General features: G+C 46.0%; 1 protein-coding gene across 1 annotated transcript; it reads left to right on the top strand.

The window, feature by feature from the left end:
• The first annotated feature begins 5,021 nt into the window (after positions 1-5,021).
• Positions 5,022-17,858, top strand: LOC124266118. The gene is made up of 4 exons (XM_046700930.1): positions 5,022-5,248; positions 5,677-5,817; positions 6,114-6,141; positions 17,843-17,858. The coding sequence occupies exons 1-4, from the start codon at positions 5,068-5,070 to the stop codon at positions 17,856-17,858; spliced, it is 366 nt and encodes a 121-aa protein (XP_046556886.1). The 5' UTR covers positions 5,022-5,067.
• Positions 17,859-22,999: the final 5,141 nt, after the last annotated feature.

Here is a 22,999-nt window from a genome sequence, read left to right on the forward strand (position 1 = left end):
CCTCCATTAAAGTTGATATGTACCTTTGACATTGTTAGGGTACTTATCAACTGGGATAATATTTTGACAATGTACAGTTTCTGTATGTGGCTAGTATATAATTACACATTGTCTGAGGACATGAGGAGGAGTTCATTACATGTTGACAGAATTCAAAACATTAACTGGAAGTAATGAATCAGAGACCATGACACAATTTTCAAGTACAAAAACGTTTGATTTTCCCAACCGGTACACAACTATCCCTTTCTCTATAGTCCGTTTGGCTCGAAATCGGACCGATGAATTGCGATCTAACTCGAAAACTGATAAACATATAGTACTCAAGGAAACACTGATCATAATAAAAACATCAGACCAACTCTGAGTTTCTTTGAGAGTTTATGTTCGAAAAATAACAAAGTTGTTTAACAGTTCACTATTTGGTACGTGGGAGGATTGCAGAGAAAGGGACAGCCAGGTGTGCGAGAAAGGATGGATACGGCACAGCTCAGGTAAATGAATCATTAGCTTTGTCGACACTGGCTGTTCCTCTCTTTGCACTGCTCCCTCGTAACAAATAGTGAACTGTGTCAAAAATTTTATGATAGTTAAACAACTTTTTTATATTTTCAGGACATAAATTCTGCAGCTCAAGAAACTCAGGATTGGTCTGATGTTTTATTATGATCAGCGTTTCATCCGAGTTAGATAGCACTTCATTGGTTCGATTTTGAGCCAAACGGACTATAATCAACGAAGATTTGGTTTTGCAAGGAAGGAATTCGGCTTTTACCATTGTTAGGAATGTGGTCAGTTTGTTAAAACGGAAAGTAACCCCACTAACACCTCACGAACGAGAACGTGCACAAAGCATGATTCAGGTTGGCACCAGCAGCAGGGATATTGCTCGACAACTTGGACTTGACCACTCCACCATGGTTAGGCTTCATAGACGACATCAGTAGACAGGCAGCACCCGTGACCTTCAATGGCCTTGGCAACAACGTGTTACGACGCTCCATCAAGATCGCCATATTGACCTTGTCCATATCAGTGATTGAACACTGCCGACTGCCAGGACTGCTGCACTAGTTCAAGGTTGATGTGGGGGTCATCAGCGCTGACTCCATGCGACGCCGTCTACACGCTACAGGGCTCCATGCTCGGCGTCCTTATGTTGGACCAATTCTGATTGACAGACACCGTAATGAACGTATACAATGGGCTAGCAGGCATTTTCAGTAACGGTTACAACAATGGCATGGTGTGGAAGTCGCTGACGAGTCGCGTCTTCATCTACGTAATGCTGACGGCCTATTACGTGTTTGGCGTAGACGTGGTGAACGTTATGCTGATGAATGTATGGTTCAGACAGACCTTTGGGTGGTGGGAGTGTCATGGTCTGGGGTGGAATAAATTCCAATCACAGGACTGCCTTCATGTCTGTCAAGGGAGAGTTAATGCCCTTTATTACTGTGAGCAGATTTTTCAGAATCACATTGTATCTGTCTTCAATCACCACCAAGATGTCCATACTTTTCAACAGGACACGCACGGGCACACATAACAAGAGTTTCCATGCAGTATCTGGCCCAGCAACACATCCAGGTTATTCATTGGCCAGCACAGTCGCCAGATGTATCGAGCACTTGTGGGACGAAATTGGTCAAAGTCTTTCACGGCGACAACAGATGCGAAACATCCGGGAACTTGAGGCTGCACTACTGCAGAAGTGGAATGCCATCTTCAAGAACTCTTTTCGGACGCTTATTGACTCAATGAGGAGACGTTGAACTGCATGTATCAATGCAAATGGCGGTCACACCAATATTGACCTTTCGATTTGACCCCAGGTGTGTTCTGACTGTGGAACATTTCAATGAATGAGCGTCTTTTCTGTGTTGTTTTTGTCAATCGTCCATCTTTTATTATCCACTCAAAAAATATCAATTCCTTACAAGTGCTTTTAATAATCTGAACTTTTGTAAATGGTGCGTTTTCAATGATGTTCAGTATATTATTGATATATCCCAAAGCGTTTCTCATGATTGTCATTGTTTGTCTTAGGGGCTCGAGAACACCCTACGCGAGGATACTAGAACTTCTTTACGTGACATTTAGAAGTTGGTATAATGAAGAGGAACAAGTTTTCTGGATTGACAACTTTGCAGATTTGTTTTCCGCTGGCATATGGAAGAAGCTTGAATCTTTGGTCCTTGAAGATTTACTAAATCTGTCAATGAAAATGCCTCCTAAAGTCTGTAAATCGAAAGCAACTTCTACCGTTCAGAAATACAAAGGAGCTTTTAATTCCAATCTCATTCCGTTAGAACTGTGAAATAATAACTAAACTGAACTGATGGGAATATTTAATGCAACCAGTGTAATTACACGTTCTTATTCCCTGCCAGCATGCGGTGGCTTAGAAAAGTAAGAAAAAACTCCCCCCATTATGTGTGAATATATGCGTAGTGATTTATTACAAATGCAGGTAGTCATCATGCGGTGACATACAAACAATACATTGTAACCCTTGTAGGGTGCAATGGGCAACATTAACAATGCAGTTCTGTGCTGAAATGTAAGCATAGATTAATGAATCCATATCAAGAACACCGAAACCAATAATACTACTGGGAGGGTGGGTGGGATCAAGTATGCCGCCATTTCAAACGCTAGGACGACAAGAATTAGGTCAACGGGAGATAACTCTAATTACCACGAAGAGCGGTAACTTAAGGCCGTTGGCTTGCCGCTAAAATACAGGAACTAACATCATTAAAAACTAGTTTAACAATAAAATAATACTTTAATTTATGGCAAAACTGGGCATCAACGTTTGATGAAGTGAGCAGTTTACCGGCAACTTCTTTTCATGTTGGGTTGTATCTTACTTCTCTTATTCAACGAGGTAAACATTCACTGACTGTAGTTGAAGCTATATATAGTATAAGCTGGGCTCACAGAATGGCGGGTTTGACAGATCCGTGCCGGAATGATCTTATCAAGAACATCAGAGAAGCAGATATGAGGCATTATAGTGAACCAGTACAAACTAAAGAAGCGATGGATACTGATATGTTGAGAAGGTTGGTTTCTGAGTTTGGTAAAACAGATTGTTCGCTGTTAGACTTAAGGTTTCTTGTAATGTCACTTATTTCGTTTGCAGGCTTTTTTAGATTTTCTGAGGTTGTTAGTATGGGAAGGTCAGATAGAACTTTCTGTGATGGGTATATGCACATTTTTATAGAAAAAAGCGAGACTGATGTATATAGAGATGGTAAACATGTCTTGATTTCAGCTTCTGGATCCGAACTCTGTCGTTACTATGCTACGTCGTTACATAGTGAAAGCTGGAATTGACGAACATTCACAAAAATACTTATTTAGAAAGTTAAGTTTTTGCAAAAAACGTGGATATCACACACTGAGGGGAGACGCACCTATTTCATATTCTAGAGCCAGAGAAATATTTATTGAAAAATTCAAAGTTATAGGGGAAGATATTAAGAAAAATAGGACTGCATAGTTTTCGTTCTGGTGGCGCCACAACTGCCGCTAGTGCAGGTGTACCAGACCGTCTTTTGAAAAGACATGACCGCTGGGCCTCTGAAAATGCAAAGGACGGCTACGTCAAAGATAATGTCAAAGAACTGTTGAGTGTAACATCGTTGTTGGGATTGTAAGAATAAAATGTCTGAACACATATACCCGTTCTTTTAATTTCGAGCTGCGGTAGACATAACCCTTAACGTGTGTTTTTGTTATACAAAATAAATATTTTATGTTCGGTTGATCGAAGAGAATTAGAACATAAATTAATTTATTTTGGGTAAATATGGTAAAGGTTTGGCTAACGCAGCAGAGTTGAGTTGCACGTGAAAGTGATGTCACGAAGTCACGTGAGAGAGCAACGAGGAGAGTTCTATGGATATACAACTTCATTAATATATTATGAGGTATATATATACATAGTAAAGTTGAACAGTAAGTGATTGATGTTTGCACAATTAATGAGGTTGATGTACAAGGTTGGAGGATGTTTACACAAGAAGGCAATTGTTACACAAACAGAGTAGCTATGGGGGATTATTGGGAGGAAGCCAGTGATATGACAGACAGGAGAATAATGGGATTAAGATTGCTTGCTATGTTCGGTTGATCGAAGAGTATTAGAACATAAAGATAGGGATGTATTTATACAAGGCTTTCTGATTTATAAGTTTGATATTGTTTGTTTATGTTTGGGGCTGTGCATTGTGATTGAGTTTGACTATTTTTATAATAGAAGGTAATGTGATAGTGAAGTTCCCCAATAACTGTGGAGGAAAACATCATATAATTGTATTTTTCGAGTTTAATAGATGTTTTATAAGCATTTCAATCACGTCTGTTGTGTTGATATTAGCCATGTTGGTGGCCAAGCGGAAGTAGTGCGGCAGTGATGTATACGTGCGCAGGGAAGCGGTCATGAAATCAGATGCATTTTCAATCCAGAATTGATAGTGTCTAATTTTATTGATTGTCCAATCAAATTCGAGTATCTCACATCTCTCACTGTACAAGTAGTTGTTTGTTTCTATCAAAATTATATACATTCAGAGGCTAAGCGTTATCTTAGTGCTTACATTACCCATCCCTTCCCACCTATGGTAAAAAGTTTGGGACACACCCACTAGTCTGTCTCACATTCCCTGAACCCCATTATTTTCACTAATGCCCAGCCCTCCCTGCAACGCTAAAACCTGGGGCTCCTGCTCACTCGGGCTCCTTTTAAATGGGTTTATTTGTTACTATCAAAATTATATATATTCAGGGACTAAGCGTTAGTCTAACCCTTCACATGCTCAGAGCCGGATTTAGTGTTAAAATTAACATTTATGTAATTGTACGGAATTCACTGCAGATTTGATTGAATCTAACTGCGCAGTGAATGAATGTAAAGAGACGATCTCCTGTAAGTGTCGATAACGGACCTTTGTATAATGAATTTATCTAGGGACACATGACAATTCCCATGAAACATTATGTAATCTCAACAGTCTCACGCAGTACCAACCATATTGTCTGGCGTATGACAGAGACATGGTCCTGGGAACTGTGTGTCTCCTGGTGTTGGGGGTGGTCTCCGTGAATGGGCTCATTGCTCCCGACAACGACTTGACGCTAGAGGGCCTGGCGAGACATGTTGTGGACCTGGAGGCTGTCGTGCAGAAACAGATACAAAACATCACCAATGAGTTAGCTCTACTCACCAAACACACAGGTATGGATGGTGATATGTTACATACAGCCAATCCGATTTCTCCGAGAATGATGTTTAACCATTATTCTCAAAAACACAAAGGTTCAGACCTCGGCGCTTTCATCTGCCAGTCCTCAAAGATCCGGATTAGAATTGGTCCAGTTATCCAAATTACGTAGGTTGGTGCTCATGATGCCAATCACTGGATTGTCGGGTCCACCCTCACATATTTACAGACTATTTACGGACAGGCCGTCTGAGAGCTGGAATGTTACTGAGAGCGGCGTTCAACAACTAACTCCGTGTCGCATGATTCGAGGCTCTTTTCTTTGGCCTCAACTTTTGACCCTATACACGAAACAGACATTCCTGGACTGCATGATTAATTGTCATTTATAACACCCCCTTCCTTCTGTCCGTATTTCAAAGGTGCAAGTTAATCATTCCAGACCCGGGGATCTCATTCACGGCGTACTTAAGCACTTCAAGAACATGTGCTACTACAAGCACCATCAGATTTGATGACGTGAAGAACAACAATGGAGGAGGTTACAATCCGTACTCCGGAATATTCCGGGCTCCTGTATCAGGTAAACAAGCGTTCCTGTATCAGGTAAACACGCGTTCCTGTATCAGGTAAACAAGTGTCCCTCTCGGATAATTAAGCGTTTCTGTGTCAGGTAAACAAGTGGCCCTCTCGGGTAATTAAGCGTTACTTTATGAGGTAAACAAGTGTCCCTCTCGAGTAATTAAGCGTTTCTATATCAGATAAACAAGTGTCCTTCAATAAAGTAAAACAGTCTTCCTGCACGTGTTTGATCAATTTTCATTTGGAAACAGACTGTATAAATACCCTGTTATTGCACCGGTGTGTTTTATGTTACAGGAATGTACATGTTTTCACTTGTGATGGGGTATATACAATGGGGGTTCTGGATCACTTTCAACAAAAGCCTCTGCAAAGCCTTATTTGGTAAATAAGGCTTTTGTCGGGCCCTTAGCTCTTGCTACCATTTCCCCTACTATGAAAAAGTTTGGGCCGATAGCGGTTCTGGATCACTTTCAACCAAAGCCTCTGCAAAGCCTTATTTCACAAGTAAGGCTTTGGTCGGACCCTTAGCTCTTGCTACCATTACCCCTACTACAAAAGTTGGGGGATGCGAACGCACCTCCTAGCCGCGCCACCGGGGCATGGCTGGAGTAATGGGACACCGCTATGCTGGAGGTAACACTGTACCGTACGGTACGATCAATAATTCTTCTCTCACAAACCCCCTACCTGGCCCATCCCTCAAGTAGTACAAGTTAGGCTCGTCTGCTTTGATGTCCACTTTATCTATGTTGTAAGTTTTGACTGACCATATAGGATCGGTGGCTCGCCACGGGCTATCACCCTCGTGTTCCCCGGGCTGGTATAGATACCTCACTAGGGCCCTATCTGGTATCTGTTTCTCCTTCCCACGCAATGGAGCAGCCGACTCTGCAACTATTGATTTTAGTTTGATAGCGCCTGCCGGTTTCTTATCAGTGAGCCGGTGACTTCATGGTTGATTGCCGACACCACCTTTGGGTAACCTCACACCCATTCAGTCGATCGCTTTCCGGGGTTACCATCTCCTCGCATACTGATGGCCGAATAATCGCCAGCCAAAGTCCTATTAAATCTCTCAACTATGGCTTGGCTGCGATGGGCTCCAGCCGCGCCACGCCTGACCTTTGTATCGTGGTTTGGCTAGCAGTTGTGACACGGCACCCATGAACTCCCCGTCCGGGTCAACTTGCAGCTCTGTTGGCCACGCCAGCGACTGGCGCTTTGTATATGCTCAATCCTCTGGCTACCTGGGCCGAATCTTCGCGGTCAAGGGTTCGCTTCCTTGTAGCGACTGGCTACGCCCACTACGGTTAAGGCATACTTGTACCTCTTGTCGGGTAGGAACAGTAGGTCTGCCTGGTGAACGCTTATTAGGTATGTTAATACCGAACCTCCTTCTAGGCACGAGCGCGGTGCCGGTAAATAGATCTGCCACAGGGCTTGTTTTTCAAGCCACGCTTTGGCCTCCTCCGGGTACTCGCCATTTTAGCTAGCTTATCTACAGCACTAGCTCCTTTCCAGTACCCACGCTGGCTGTAGTAAATAGCCTCAAACTTTCTCTGGTTTCGCGGACATGTCTTGGTTCAATTTTCTCATGCCCATACGCTGCACGTGTTTATCCCATCAATAGCTATCCAACGCTTAGTGTCCATAGGCTTACAGGGACGCCTTGTTTATAGTCAGTCCGTATATCTTATGCCCATCACTTCTAAGTGTGTTCATTTTATGCCTAAAGGTACGGGTCTTGAACAGGGCTTCCTTTGAATCTGGCGTGTTTGATGTGTTGTTTCACCACATACTTCTTAACACCCTTAGCCTTCCGGATTTCACCATTGTCGGCCTTCAGTATGGAGTACATCTTAGGCCTCAACCCTATGTACTCGGCTATGGGCGTGCCAGCACACTCGCCCTTCATCTTACCTAGGACCTTTTTATTTACCGTATTGTGTATGGGCATGGCCCTTAGGGGGTAGTCGCTGGTGTCATACAAATCGAGGTGTTTTTTCATGTCAACGCACACGCCCTCGGTTCGAATCTCCATCAGCAGGGAATCCGTGGTCAGTGTACAGAACTTCACACCTGTCGCCGTACTGTTTCTTGAGCTCGCTGTAGTAAAAGTCGCACATCAGGTGTTTGATAAATCGAGGATGCTCATCCCCACGTAAACAGGCCGGTTGAATTTTATGTGGCTTTTCTTCATGTGTAGGGCAACTAGGTCATCGGTGAATATTTTGCTACGGTTGAATGCCGGACTGGCTATCAGTCTCCTGAGCTTGTCTTCCTCATTCGACCGAACCAGCTTCACGGTCACGCTGCTTTCTCAGGTTCTCCATAGTCTTACCAAACACCGAAGTTGTTCATGAGCTTGTAGAGATTTTCTCAAAGTCACTGGTGGCAAGCTTTCGGAGGTCTGTGTTCATTCTGATGTAGGGTTCCATCCAGGGGCTCTGGGTGAACACGAGCACCCTGTGTATTTTGGTCAGCCTCATACCCAACGACAGGTACAGCTGTAGGTTGCGATAGTGAACGATGTACTTGGTCTTATTCATTAAGTTGGGCACGAAGTTTTTCAACGCCTGTCACACTTCCACCTAACAAGTTATGTTGGTACTCAGACATCCAGTTCAAGTTAACCCTCATACGCTCGGGGCCAGGGGTAGCTGTTGTGTGATGTGTGTAATGCCTTGGGGTATTCCAAGTCAACCTCGAGGATATAACCTTTATTCGAATCTGGTGCGATGCTCATAACATCGACCTCCTTTGACGCCCATTCAACCCCCTGGGGTAGATACTGGCTCATAGCCCAGCCGCACAGGTTGTTGGCGCCGAGGTAGAGAATGTGATTGGTTGGCTTGCTAGGGTCATAGCCCTTAACGTATTGATTATTTGCTTTCACAGACGCTTGGTTGCCATGGAGATCCCACCTCGCAAGCCTTTCTCAATGAATAGGTGCATGTCATAATCTGTAAGCAATTCCAACTTAACTCCGGTCTTTTAAGCAAGGCATCCCACGACAGACCTGGGGGCTGGTGTAATACCACGCGGGTCGAAGTTTATACTGCTTGAAACATGTCCGCCTAAACGCCTCAAACACGCCGGCTAACAGCAGTACATCTGTCCTCAAGTACAGGTCGTGATAATCCCCCAGGTTCTTACAACCCAGTTTATTCCATACATTAATCGCGTGTGAGTAATCGCCTTGGGATATTTCCGAGTCGGTCAGATTGCTGTAAAATTCTCTGATGGGGGTAGTCTGGTCTCGCTAACTTGACCCAACTATCCATGTACTCATAGGGGTACACACCCTTCCCTCATAAGCAGGGTCTAGTCTCGCATCTGTGTATCGGTCGGTGATAGGGAAGGTATCGCTATCCTTGACCAGACTGTCTAATGAAGACAATAGAAATTGTACTGAATCTATGAACCTAAGGCCGCTTAAGCTGAAGGAGATGTATCTCTCCATGTTGTTGGGAATGCACGCTATATTACCATCGATTTTCGCGATGGCCTGCATGATTAAGTGAGAGTCGTACTCTCTCAAGTTGTGAAAGACAACGGGATGTTTATTGTCTTAGGGTTGATTCTAAGCTTGAGGTTACACGCAGCTGTGAGCCGCTTCTATTTTACCGGTTACGTGGCAGTGATCTCTCACCGAATCACCATTCAGTGGTGAGTCACACACGCGACAGTTAGTGCTACAGGCGTGAGCTAGCCTGTCGGCTCGGGTCATACGCATTGGAGCCACTCTTTCATACAGTGCATTCCTAATAATTTTTCTTCCTCCTGCAAACACTTTAGAAACCTTTCAGCCGCCAGGGCCCCTATACACTACGGAGCTTTCGCTTCCCCATCACAACGGACTACAATGTATCCAAACCCACAGGCTTCATGCTCTTGTGTTTTGTGGGTGAAGCTCTCACCTGTGGGAGCCCTCAACCTGTGGGGGTATCCCCAACAACTGGTTTAACCAAGGCTTCAAAGTCGGCGATATGATATAAGGCACAGACATTTGGTTCTTGTGGTTACCGAATTTTAGGATATTGTCACCTTCCTTAGGCATGTCGACTCAGATAGCCGCCTGCCCCACACCTTGACAATCCTCCCGTGGGATTCTAATAAATCAGCTCGTGGTGAAGCCATGTAGGCACCGCTCGCAGAAGTGGGTCTTTTCTCTGTGTGCCGATTGGTCATACAACAGCCTGCTAAAGTGTTTTATCCAAGCGTAGTGGTACTTGTCACCTCGCTGGATCATGAATATATTGATAACACGAGGGGGTTCCCCCCTGGGGTTTCCCCCACTGGGCTGACCCTGTGCACTATTGTTGTGTTACCTTCGTGCCCAAAGACATTTATAGCTAGATTATTCTGTTTTTCTATTTTAGTTATCTGGGATATGGGGTGGGTTCATCTATACCATCCCAGTTGAGCCCATCGCCTTGGGGATAACTAGAAGGCCTGTTCGAATTAGTGTCAGCTGGAAACAAGGCTGACCTGATAGCTAACCTCAAGCAATCGCCTCCTCTATTCCTGACGCTGACTATGGCATGTTTTTTCCTATAGTAGGGAGGCAAGTCTAGGTATGACCCGCCTGAACGGCATCGTAGTTAGCTATGTCTAGATAGACATTATCGATTTTATCTACAGTCCACCCGACCCCAAGTGTGTGTAGCGCTCTAGGTATTCTCTTATCTGCTGAAAACTAGTATCGATTGATGCGTCAATGGTCTCTATATGGGTCACGACCTCTTGTTTACCCCCGAAGTAAGGCTGAACGCACTCAGTGACACCTCCCCCACCTGCTTATCGAGTGACATTTTAACTGTGATTTGAAATTTGATACTTCCTAGACTGGTTAGTTCCTGGTTGACCTTATCAGCTATCAGAGGTTTGATATCTGCGATATCTATGTTCCTATCAACATGCATACGCCAGCCTCTCAAATAGTTGCCTACAGCACGCCAGTGCGCATCGAACTGTAGGTCGACAGCTCTATTCTGCCGTAACAGTTCTACAAGCTGTGGCTTTCTCATTCGGGAATATCCCCTAACCCCAAATCACGCGCCTGAACTTTCAATTGTTTTACAGTGGGAGGTTTTGCTACGGGGCATGTGATAACAATGCGATTAACCCGCTCTCCCCAGGTTTGAATAACCCGTGAATCCAAGCTGTTTTGCTTGAGCTTTTAATTGTTTTACCGTAGGAGGGGCTTCTAAACCTAGTAATTTCAACAATGCTGGTTTGGGCATTCGAGAATACCCAATTACACCCTCTGCCTGGCGATTTGCTTTGAGTTCACCAACAGTGGTCATAGTTGCGCATTAACACCTAAGAGAACCAATGTCTAATTGGCCCACCGTAAAGGTAAAAAATCAAGATACACCTTATCGATTATTCCCTCAACCCACCCGAATATGCGCAGCATAGTAGGGTGTTTTGTATTACTTGCAACGAAGTCCCCAACAAGTATATCTATATCCCCATGCACATCTACTCGCCCACCATCAAAGTAATTCCAAGTGTGCCCAGCCCATGGCACATCAAACCCTACTTTTACAATGATTGTAAACGAGCACCCCTTATATAGTTCCCTAATAATCATGGGTTTGAGGACACTAATATCTATACTTTTCCCCACATCCATCTGCCAGCTGCTCAGGCAACCTTCCCTGGGCTCAATTTCCACAAACATAGCTATAATGTAGGTGTGTATAATCTCTAATTGGGACACTGTAGCCTTTACACTGCTATCTTGAGAAGTCGCCACGCTCTTTTATGTAGGCCTTTTATTCTCGTAGATGAGGTGATGTCTGACTACGCTCGCCCCGCGAGCTTTACATAGACAGTAGTGCCCTTTAACCCCTATACCGCACACAGAACACACGTAGTTAGGGCTTCCCATGTGGAAACAACAGTACCCCTGAGTCCTGCATTTCCTACCACAGGCCTCGGTCTTCCCCATAAGTATGTATTCGCGATCGGTATGGAGCAGGTCTCATGTTTAGCATACTTATATGGGTATTTAGTCTAATTGTTTCAAGAACCAACGCAGTCGCTGCTATACCCAGCTTATGAAGCCCAGTTCACGGTCCATTTGCCCCTTGGATGGTGTGTAGTACTGAGCGAGTGTGGGTTTATTGAGTGGTTGCAACCGCTTACCAGTTAATAAGTAGTATTCTTTCGCCAAGGCCACAACATCGCGGAATGTTTGAACGGCATGGTTTTCACGCCTGAGTTGTTCGTTAATGTAATCGATCCTCTGGAGGCGTTTTTAGCCGCATCGATTGGGCAGCCTGTAATTTCTCAATAGCTTGTGATTATGCCGCTTTTCTTTCTTCCTGTATTTCAGCCGCGGTGACTCTCGTAGAGTTTCGAGAAGAGGAAATTACTCCCCGAAAATGCCAGGGCATTCACTAACGCCCCAATCGACCATCATAGCTATCGTGGCCATCCTATCTTTACTTCATAATATTTTCAGGTAGTATCCCTTGTTTTACTAGGATGTCTTTTGTAGCCATCGCCATACCAAGGTTCATTATGAGCATACCCATATCCTGCAGGTTGAAATCTAGCTTGATAGTTGGTTGTTTAAGCACCATTTTGGTCAACCGAAATGCATCCTACGGCTAGACTGGCGACCACTGTGGCGTGGTATGCGCCGCTGACTAACGCTTTCCCTCAGACATTATGTATATGATATAAAAATATTAAATTATAACATGATATGGGGTCGACCTCTAATTGGGGAGAGGGTTTCTCCCCGAATCCTTAGGATTCCTGTGTGGGTTTCCCTGGGATTCCCTGTGTCGCTTATATAACCACGAGATAGCCACGCAGCAGTTACGCATACAACTAACAAGAGACGCCCGGTGAGTCACCCTGATAATTTTATGTTGGTTACACCACCGCTTTTACCGCAGCTACTCTCTTAGGATTCTTCTGCCTGGTTACTGTTTCCAACTTTGGGGTTTCCGCCAGTTGTGGGTCTCCTCCAGTTGTGGAGGGTTCCTCCAGGTGGGTTTCCTCCAGGTGGTGTGTCTCCTGTGCATCCATCTATACTATTATTATTATTTTTCCTCTCAAATTGACAATGCTTTGTCGTAATAATTGCCGCCGCCACCGGGCTAACAACATACCATATTTGTGGTACAGCTCGCAGCTAATAGAGCTCAAGGCGCGGTTCGATAAAAGGGTCTTTCTCGAGGTCTTCCCACAGGTAAAGTCGACGCCTGGGGAATGGGAAGGAAGTATGACGCAATACCAGTGTATATCTGGGTCATAGCCGATCCTATTGTCTTTGTCATCTCTGCCCGAGCCGACTCGTGATCTAGCGCACAGCTTATCGATTTCTTCGGGCTGACATTTTGTGAATTTTATCTGGAGTGTACTTCCCAAAGTAATGTTTGGCTTTGCCACCAACAGCCAACGCCACCAGTTTCTCTCGCTTGTCATCATCCACCTGTGGTGATTGGGGTACCAACAATTGTTCGAGCAATTCCTCACACTCCATCTTATAATATAACAAGTAAGATTTAGTTTTAACTATATAATACCCGATGCAGGCAAAACACAGGAAATGAAGGTTAAGTTGCACACCTACGAACACTTCAAATACCATAGCTATAACTAAATGCTAAGCATTATACTAAGCATTTGCTAAGCTTTGCTAAGCTTTGCTAAGCATTGCTAAGCATTGCTAGCATTTGCTAAGCTAAACACCCTATATGCTACTGGTTGGTCGGTCTTGAGCACGAGCTTAGCATGTTTAGTTTCAGCGAGCTGTTTCTTCACCCGCTCCTCGCTCTAATTTGCTCATCACATCGTTTCTCAAACACTCTCGAACGAATCCCTGTCCTTGCAGTGAAATAAGGCCACCCATCGCCTGCTCCCTGAGGTCTTTCAACACCGAAGTTGAACTTCTGCTAGTACCCAGACGCTGTGATTTGCGCGTCGGGCCGGAGAAGGCCAGGTACGATAGCATGTCTCTTTTTTGTTATCTCACGATTAGCTGCAGTCGCCCAGTATGAACAGTGTAGACTCCCCTTTAAATTTCTCGTGAAGAGCTTTCAACCAGTCCTGTAGGCGTGTTCCCCGGTCGACTTTGTGTACGTCCGGTCCGGCATCACCCAAGGTCTTTCCGTGTACGCTTTATTCATGCTCAGAGTAGGGCACATGATAACGATGTTATCAAACACATCCCTGTAGTACCCTCCAACATATCCAACACGAAAACGGTCTTCCCATTGCGCCCGTCTGCCCGCACACTATGGCGCAGTGTGGGTCGCGGGTAGCAATAGCTTGCTGGCAGGCAGTGATGGCTTCGCCGGGCAGGCAAATCAGTAGATGGCTTGCACGAAATCTCCCATTGTCTATATTAAGTTGCGCCATCCATAATAACGCATAGATATAATTTCAACTTACCAGCAGGTTGAGCCTTCTTGGTAATCTGGATAGTAATCCCCTCGCTGCCATTGTCTATGCGACGCCGCTACCGTAGTTTATCGCCATCCGTGGATCGCATGTCCAACCATAGGGCTACTTTGGTGGTCAGGTATTCACCGATCTTCACGGAGGATAGGTCCAGGTCTTTGGTTACGTGGTGGGAGTTTGCTCGGTAGCTTTTTATCTCATCCCACTGCTGGTATGGCCTCATACCATGACTGAACAGCTGGTTGGGCACGCGATGGTCACTTCCACCTTTTCAATCTCGGGTTGAAAACTTCTCGCTGTCCCTCGAACGGCTCGTAATCCTCCACGGGACGACACCAGGATGCCTTTCATCGATCGCTACCGCACGCTCAGGTTGATATTCCACACAGTGTCGCTTTATCTCGCACGACTGATCTATGCCTCAGTATGCGGTCGCATTGGATGGCCATCTTCCCAGAGTACTGGCTTCAACCTGCCTGGCCAGCTCTGGGCTAGTGACCATGTCGAACTCCAGAGAGATGTTGTCTATGGCGTAACTGGCCTCATCATCGCCGCTCGGGCGACGCACTACTTTGCTGTAGTCGCAAACGCTAGCTCGTATTTCAAGCCTATCACCCAGCTGCCTGGTAAAACGGGCGCTGCGTCCCGCGGAGCAACTCGGTCGAAGCGCACGCAGAACCGTTCCCGTGACGCTTTGAGCGATGGCCTTTTCACCGTCCGCGGATCTTGTCTAGCTGGTCTTGGCGCGAAGGCATACCCTATGCGCGACCTGGTTGATTTGCTGATACCCTGGTACACGCCATTGACACGCTCTCCTCGCTTCCAGAGATCCCCGTAGCAGTGAAACACGCCGCTGTCGCCGATGCTCAGCACCTCGCTACCGCTGATCTTGATGGTGGTTTTCTTGATGATGGCTCGACTTCCACGCTCCGCACTAGCTCACGCTTGTCGCTGGTGGAGGTCAACGGAGGTTGAACGCCAGTCGAACCGCGCCTGGTACAATGAGGTCATTCTCGCCAAGGTTTGGGGAATCTAACCAGCAGAGTTTGATTCTGGTCTATCTTGCTGGGATTGTTGGTGATGGTCACCGACTGGCGACGGCTCTGGCTTCCTAGAGGCTCTCTTTGATCTTCTGAAAGGATCTAGTTTTCTACCGCATACTGTTATATAAATGAAATATATTTTAATACTAAATAATGGCAGAGTACATACCTATGGATGATATGTGGGATGATAGTGCCCAGGCATTCGAGGATGACACCTCATTCACTACCCCTTAAGTACTGAACTTATACAGCCAGCTGTCAACGATTATTACAACGCAGTTGAAAATAGAGACAACATCAAGCCGCTGGGAAGGGACTATTCCAAGTTTACAGTCGATAAGAAGGGCACGCCATGCATTGAAGGCTCACCCGGGATCGATCTCATAATAAGCGACGGAAGCCGCTGTTTTGTCAACACTCACCAGTCGCCATGGGGTCAGCTGATCCGCGATGAACTAGGCTTCATAGATTACGGCGGCGCTACGCCAAAGCTTCCCCGGGTCGCCCAAGATCTGCAAGCAGCCAGGGCCAATACTGGGGATGCTAAAGAAACGCCGGACAGTATCGAAATATTGACCACGCACTCATGACAAACTCCTTGCCGGTCTCGAATTTCCCCTGAGGGAACTGGCGAGGCCTAGACGAAGCCTTGAAACATGTACGCCGAGAACTCGTGGAACAACATGGGGAAACTTAATGAAATCGATGAGCACATCGCCATGAAAATAAAACTCACCGGGCGATGGTGATATGAAACGTCAGATCGAGGAGAGAATAAAAACTTGAAGACGAGAGACGGACTCGTTGGAATCCGCCTCTCTAACCGGAAGCCCCCCGATCACAGATCAGTAGAGTACGGAAACCATCGATCGAGTCCTAAATGAAGACACCACGCTTAGCTGACAGGATTCGATCCTGTTCCGAGCAAGGCATCACCATCGCCAGCATTCTGACTGCATTGGGCTTCATCATATCAACCCTGGTGGTGTCATTGACAGGGTAGCCCCACGCCGCCGGGCGGCGGTGGGGTACCCCCACTTCCTGCACCCACAGGTGGTGTCAAAGAGTGGATAAAAACTCGGGAGGCCCTGGCTAAACTGGCTGGTAAGGCTGCCGGGCCCTACCCGCATCCTGGGTAGCATCGCCTCGTGGCTGCTGGGTGCTCTGGCTAAAACTGCCACGCGGGCTTAGTCAAAACCTGTGGGCAGCCATTGTCGCCATGGTGGGTTTGGTGTACGAAGCGCTAAGAAATTTTAACCAAATAAGCCCCAAAGCTACCCCACCAACCACCAGGGCTGTTTTACGATCGATGTGCTGCTGATTGAGGCTGCAGGTGTGGGGCCACCCCCACAGGGGGCTTGGTTGAACCCTAGGCCCGGGTGGCGCCACTATACCCGCTTTCACCGGGTCGTGGGTGGTGGGACGGGGACGCTTGACATCGAGGTTGACGCCAACTTTTATCCCGCCGCGGGCTACAACTATTTCGTTGTTGTAGCCCACCACTTTTTTACTCTCAGTTGCATATCACTCGAGCCATGTACAACCCCACGCCGAACACGAGTCGACTTTCGACCTGGCATATTCCAACACGCCTTGGTAGCGCTTTGATGGCACTCGAGATCAACTGGAGCATTGATAGCATCCTCACGCTGACAACTTAACTGTTTCTGAGCCGCCGTAGCAGTCCCCTTTACCGATAATACTGGAACGCTGCTTATGCCTGGCGCACCCCAACACCGCCCACACGCGACGCTCAATCGAAGTCGCTTAAGCCGCTCAGTGCCGCACGAGTAAACCCTTTCGACGCGTCCAACATAAACTTTTTCCAGTCATCCGCTGCCCTCCCTGATCAAACCTCCAGACTCTGTAATTTTGTTGGCATTGAAAGCCATGTAACGGTCATCCCACTCGTTGGTTGTGAAGAGATGATACGACTTGTATCCCCAATCTTTCACCAGCAGTTTGCTGGCTTCCACAAGGGGCATTTGGTGAACGATGGGGATACCCAACCCGTGGTTCGCCCCGCAAACGCCAATCCGCCTTCGGTTTAGTTCGATTGCTGTAAATACGTTCAGAGGCTCGCCTATCGCACTTGTTGTTTAATGGGTTCCATGCATTGTCCTGTGGGAGCGGGACGCTGATTTCTTTAAGGATACGCCTGACCTGGTAGTACACGCGGAACTTGAACACAGACTGACTCAGCGTCCACGCCGAAAGTCGTCGGTCAATGTCACACCACACCCCGCTAGAAGCACCACACGGCGGTTGAGTTGATTCTGCCAGAACTGCATCGGGTTGTTGAACCAAGCATGAACTACCTTAGCGCTAGTCACCGAAAATTTATACAGGCTGAACACATCTAAAAGCTGGGCTGAAATACATCCCATCAGCAACCGCGATCTTCATGGGTGAGAAATCTATGTCCAGTTTAGGGTAAAACACTCCAGGGGAGTAAGACACTCCTTTGCGAGGATGCTCCTCCTTGGGAATACATTTTAAAACTATTATATAATGAGCATATATACTCTAACATGTACATAACACTTCCAGGAATAACGAGCGGTGAGGCAGTTCAGCTGACGACGCGATCGATAATAATACGTCCGTCAACTCGAAGTCGCGACTCTGCGATATCACCTACCTACCGCGAATGGACTAACATCAACGCCAGCAACAATAAGCTGTTCGTTAGTGGAACTCGCAGCCAGATAACTGACGGCTACTACAGCGCAGTGCTCGCTAAGCCGATGAGGTCTTCAAACCCCTGGGAGCCGAACTCAAGATGAACGACTCAAACGGCACAGTGGTGTTAATCAACAACGGAAGAAACTCCTTGAGGCTCGGCCCGCCATTGGCGAAGACACTCGGTATGTCACCTGACGAGATAAAACCAACAACAACCGCCACAGGCATCGGTTACCCGACCTAGTACCGCATCGAGCTGTACATTCATCTAGGTCAGGTGAGCACAACGCATAACATTCAAGGGGTCACCCTTCCACTATACTGAGAGCCGTGCCGGTGAAAACGGAGAAATACAACGACGGTAGAACCGAAGTCGCTTTCACCGCTGCAGTATAAGAGGTTGACTCAGGGCAACATACCTGAGCTGATAATATCGGTGTTAGATATAAATCATAATCCCGTGAATATAGGATACCTCAGCTTAACGCTTCACATAAAATGACCAGCGCACAAGGGCCCGGGTGAAAAAATGCGCCAATGTGGGGATCTCCGACTGGGACACACGCTGCTTCGACGCCCCGAGTAGATGGTAAATTGTACGCCTTTGCAACTGAAAACAACATTTACAAACGCTGCTGAAGTCCTCCGTGGGAGCCCTAGGTGATATAGTAGATACCTCAAGAGCGGTAGTCAACACTAAGTACACCCTAGTCACCACCGGTAATGATAATTGATAATATACCCATCGCTCGGGGCAAACTGTTCGACTTAGACGATGTTGAGAGCACTACCGTCGCCCAAACAAAGCCATATATGCTCGCCTTCACCGAAGATGACAAGTGGGTGTTGATACCAGATAAAGACGACTGGTTTCTCAATATTAGGCTCGGCTCCCCTACGTGTTCACGGATAACAAAGACAACCACCTAAACAAAGTCGCTAACAACGGAACCCTGCTCGTGGCTTACGCCCCGACTCAGAGACGAAGCGTGAGTCATCAGCCCAGTCGCCAGTATGGCAGCCCACATGCTATCGAGTAAAGCGGGCATGCAAAACGTGACATTGCAGTTGGTGTCTGAATTTGAAGGCGTGGTCAGGATACTAGAGAGTCTACCGCTTAACTCAACACTGATCATCAAAGTCTACCTAGGGGAACCATCGGGAATGATGTCGAGATCGTGAAGGGGATCAAACTTGGGTGGGTGAAACGACACCAGTATCACGCTTGCACAGTTTACGTATGGGTGGGTGTCGGCTCCAACACCAGTCTGCAGGGTGTCACCGCGATCGTGGAAAACACTATATCACTAACCAAGATCTTCCTACCTGACAACATACACTTCATGGGGTGAAGTTAACCCCTGAACTATTATCAGAAAACCAGTTGGAAATTATATCGTAATAGTATTATAGCAATGACCAGTCATCACCCCAACACCACGCTTTAACCACCTAGGGGACACGGAGGGATTCGATCAGCCTGGTGAGGAAGACACCTCGTACGTCCTACACTTGAAAGACAATGTGTATAGGCGGGCAGCAATAGCCGATCATCTACCCAAACTCACACTCAAGGACCTAGAGGGATTCGATCAGCCTGAGGAAGACACCTTATACATCCTACACTTCAAAGACAAAGTGTATAGGCAGATACCGCTATCAGATTTTAAAGAACCCGAATGGCTAATCAACTTAACCCTCACCTCACCTTATATCACATACAATGAACATAATGATATCTCTGAAGTTAAGAATAGCGTACCCAGCCCGGTGTTTCATTCCGCCCCTAATACAACGATTTCACTAAGATTGAACCCCAATAGGTTATTTGCATTCCACGGGGGTGAGTTAAGGTATGACTGCTACGGGCACAAAGGATTCCATCTATGTTACCAGGCTCCACACTCATCATAGACGTCTCCATAGGGAATATTGCCCTGCAGAACAACAACTTTTACCCGGGTGACTGTACACTGGAGTTCCCAGGCCAGGGTGAAGACGCTGTCCGATCATCATACAACCGACCTCTCAACGGGTCGCGGCAATCCCTTTAATAAGCCCCTACTATGGGTGGATAATAAGCCCCTACTTTGAGGGGTTTCATGTGGATGCAGAATTACCTATTACATTCTCACCTATTCTCCTACATAAGGATTTACACCTTATAAGCCTCAAGCACGCTCGTCGAAGGTTAAATGAAACCCAATTAAAATATCTTTTGAAATATATATTATAGGATGGGGCTATACCCAGTCGTAGAGGAAGTAGCGAAGACCCTGGAAACCGTGAGACGGTTCCGCTTTGAGGCAGTTATGTGATGTGAAACGCCAACTAGAGCAAGACCGCATGACACGAAAAGCACTATGTAAAAAGTACCATAGAGCTTTCAATATCGTGGACGGGCTGACGCTGCCCTTATGGCAACCAGCATGGGGCTGGGAGCGCAGGTGTTGGGTTGTTAGCTACCATCGTGGCTGCACCTATAGTACTAGGTATTGAAATAACAGCTGGGGTGGCAGGGGTGTTAGGGTTGGTGCTTAAGTTGGCATCACGTAGACTGCATCGTAAGGCATTGAAACACGATGAGATCAGGGTTCTGGCAGAAGCAAAGCTGAACACAGTAAGTGAGCGTATTTCCACTGCACTCACTGACAGTAAGATCTCAGAGGAGGAGTTTAGTTCAATCCTCTCTGAACTCACAAAATATAACAAAATGAAACAAGAGATTCGGTCCAAGTCTCGTAAGTCTGCTATCAGCGAGGATGATAAAAAAAGTACATAGAACAAGGTGTGAAAAAGCCCGCAAGCCTTTATTACAAACACCAAAGAGATCATAGGCGATTCACATTAAACTGTTTCATCGAGGTAAACATGGCATAGTTAGACGCAGCCCAGTATTGATGGGGCAATACCCGCACTTCCCCATGCCCCAGCCATAGCCCCGGTAGCTAGGAGGTGCTCTCGCATCCCCAACTTTTGTAGTAGGGGTAATGGCAGCAAGAGCTATATCCCACCAAAGCCTTACTTGTGAAATAAGGCTTTGCAGAGGCTTTGGTTGAAAGTGATCCAGAACCGCCATCGGCCCAAACTTTTCATAGTAGGGAAATGGTAGCAAGAGCTAAGGGTTCGACAAAAGCCTTATTTACCAAATAAGGCTTTGCAGAGGCTTTGTTGAAAGTGATCCAGAACCCCATTGCCTATACTTCGGTTCAAGGTGACTTGCAGAGCCCTAAGGTAGAAACAAACTGATACAAAGTTTTGCGATTCGATTAAGACATAAAATATTTTGCTTCTGTATTATATACTGTGTAAGTTGTGTTTGAGGAATAGAAACGTTTGCACCCACATACCTGAGTAAATGACCCGTGAATGTCCGGGTTAGAATTGGTCTTCAGCAACCCATGCTTGTCGTAAGAGGCGACTAACGGGATCGGGTGGTCAGACTCGCTGACTTGGTTGACACATGTCATCGAATCCCATTTGCGCAGATCGATCTCAAGCTGTTGATCACTGGATTGTCTTGGTCCAGACTCGATTATTTACAGACCGCCGCCATATAGCTGGAATATTGCTGAGTGCGGCGTAACATTAAACTCACTCACTCACAACTTGAGTAAACACACAATGCTGGCCCGCCCGACTACCTGGGGACAAGGAACTGCGGGACTTCTTTAATGAAACCTGACCCGCAGATCAGTTTGGGAGTCAGACTAATGTATGATTGCAGATATTCCGACTTTTTAAAGGTGTAATTTGGCAGCAAATGGCGTTGTATTAAATATGTTATCCTACTAGAAAATTTTGCGTTTCCTTGTTGGGAAAGTAAGTGCGCAAGTTTATTCCTGTCAACATAGAACATGTGATCAGCTCTCATTATTGTCTGAAGAATTACAACACACAAGTCTTTATTGTCCTAGATACAGCGAGTGAGTTTAGTTTTACGCCGCTTTTAGCAATATTCCATCAATATCAGGCGGGGGACACCAGAAATGGGCTTCACACTTTGTACCCATGTAGGGAATCAAACCCGGGTTTTCGTGTGACGAGCGAACGCTTTAACCACAAGTCTACCCCACCTTAGATACTGTGTGTGTTGTGTTGCTGGAGGGGTGTCTCAGTGAAGGGGTTGATTTCCGTTAGTTTCAGGTAACTTCACTTCAAATTGGTGTTGTGTGGTCATGTGCAAAGAGCTCCGGTCACAATCAGTTGAACTTAAGCAACTTTGGGCGCGGAGAGTCCTTGGATGGGTGACCCTGTTTGGGAGCTTGACTTTGTTGCCCCAAGACAAAGCACATATGATACATGTGGTCTCACCTTAGGCAAGTGAGTTTGTTCAAAATTGCCTCTGTCCACCCAGCAGTAAATAGCCGAAAGAGCAAATCCACTTTTGGTATCAAATGGATCTCCTGCAGTTTGTTTATGGTTATAAGTGACCTGTTTACAGGCGTTATGTGTACTCCCGGTATATTTGCTTGCTCTGGGTTCACAAGTTCAGTTGCAATAGCGTGATAGCGTAGCAGTATAATGTATACTGCCACTAAGTATAGAACTACCTTGCTTGCTGTGGATTCACACGATCGGTTGCGACAGTATGAGAGAAGGTGCTTTGTAATTTTTGTATATGCTGTTGAAATTAGATTACTGGAAACGTTTGTTTTGTTGTTTGAGATAGACTTACGTGTTAATCCATATAATGTGAATCACAGTGAACACTTCTCATCATTTGGTTGTAGTCACTTTTAGCTTGATAACGGTGTAAGAATCTACATCGAAACGCCGCTCAATACAATAAACAAAAATTTGCCATCCATAAAGTTGTATGTTTCATGTTTTGACTCATCAACTTCTAGAATGCCGATAAAACAACTTGCACCTTTTTTAGTTAAAAATATTCGATTTTTCTGAGCATAAATTTGTCAAAACTGGTAGTGATGTCATCAATTCAGTTAAAACAAATAGATAATGTGCTGTTAAATGTACAAGCATTTTTCTTGTTTCTATGAAGTTCTAATAAAATCAGCA

Source organism: Haliotis rubra, unplaced genomic scaffold (assembly GCF_003918875.1).
Source record: "Haliotis rubra isolate DU_JTF1 unplaced genomic scaffold, ASM391887v1 Scf123, whole genome shotgun sequence".
Taxonomy (NCBI): Eukaryota; Metazoa; Mollusca; class Gastropoda; order Lepetellida; family Haliotidae; genus Haliotis; species Haliotis rubra.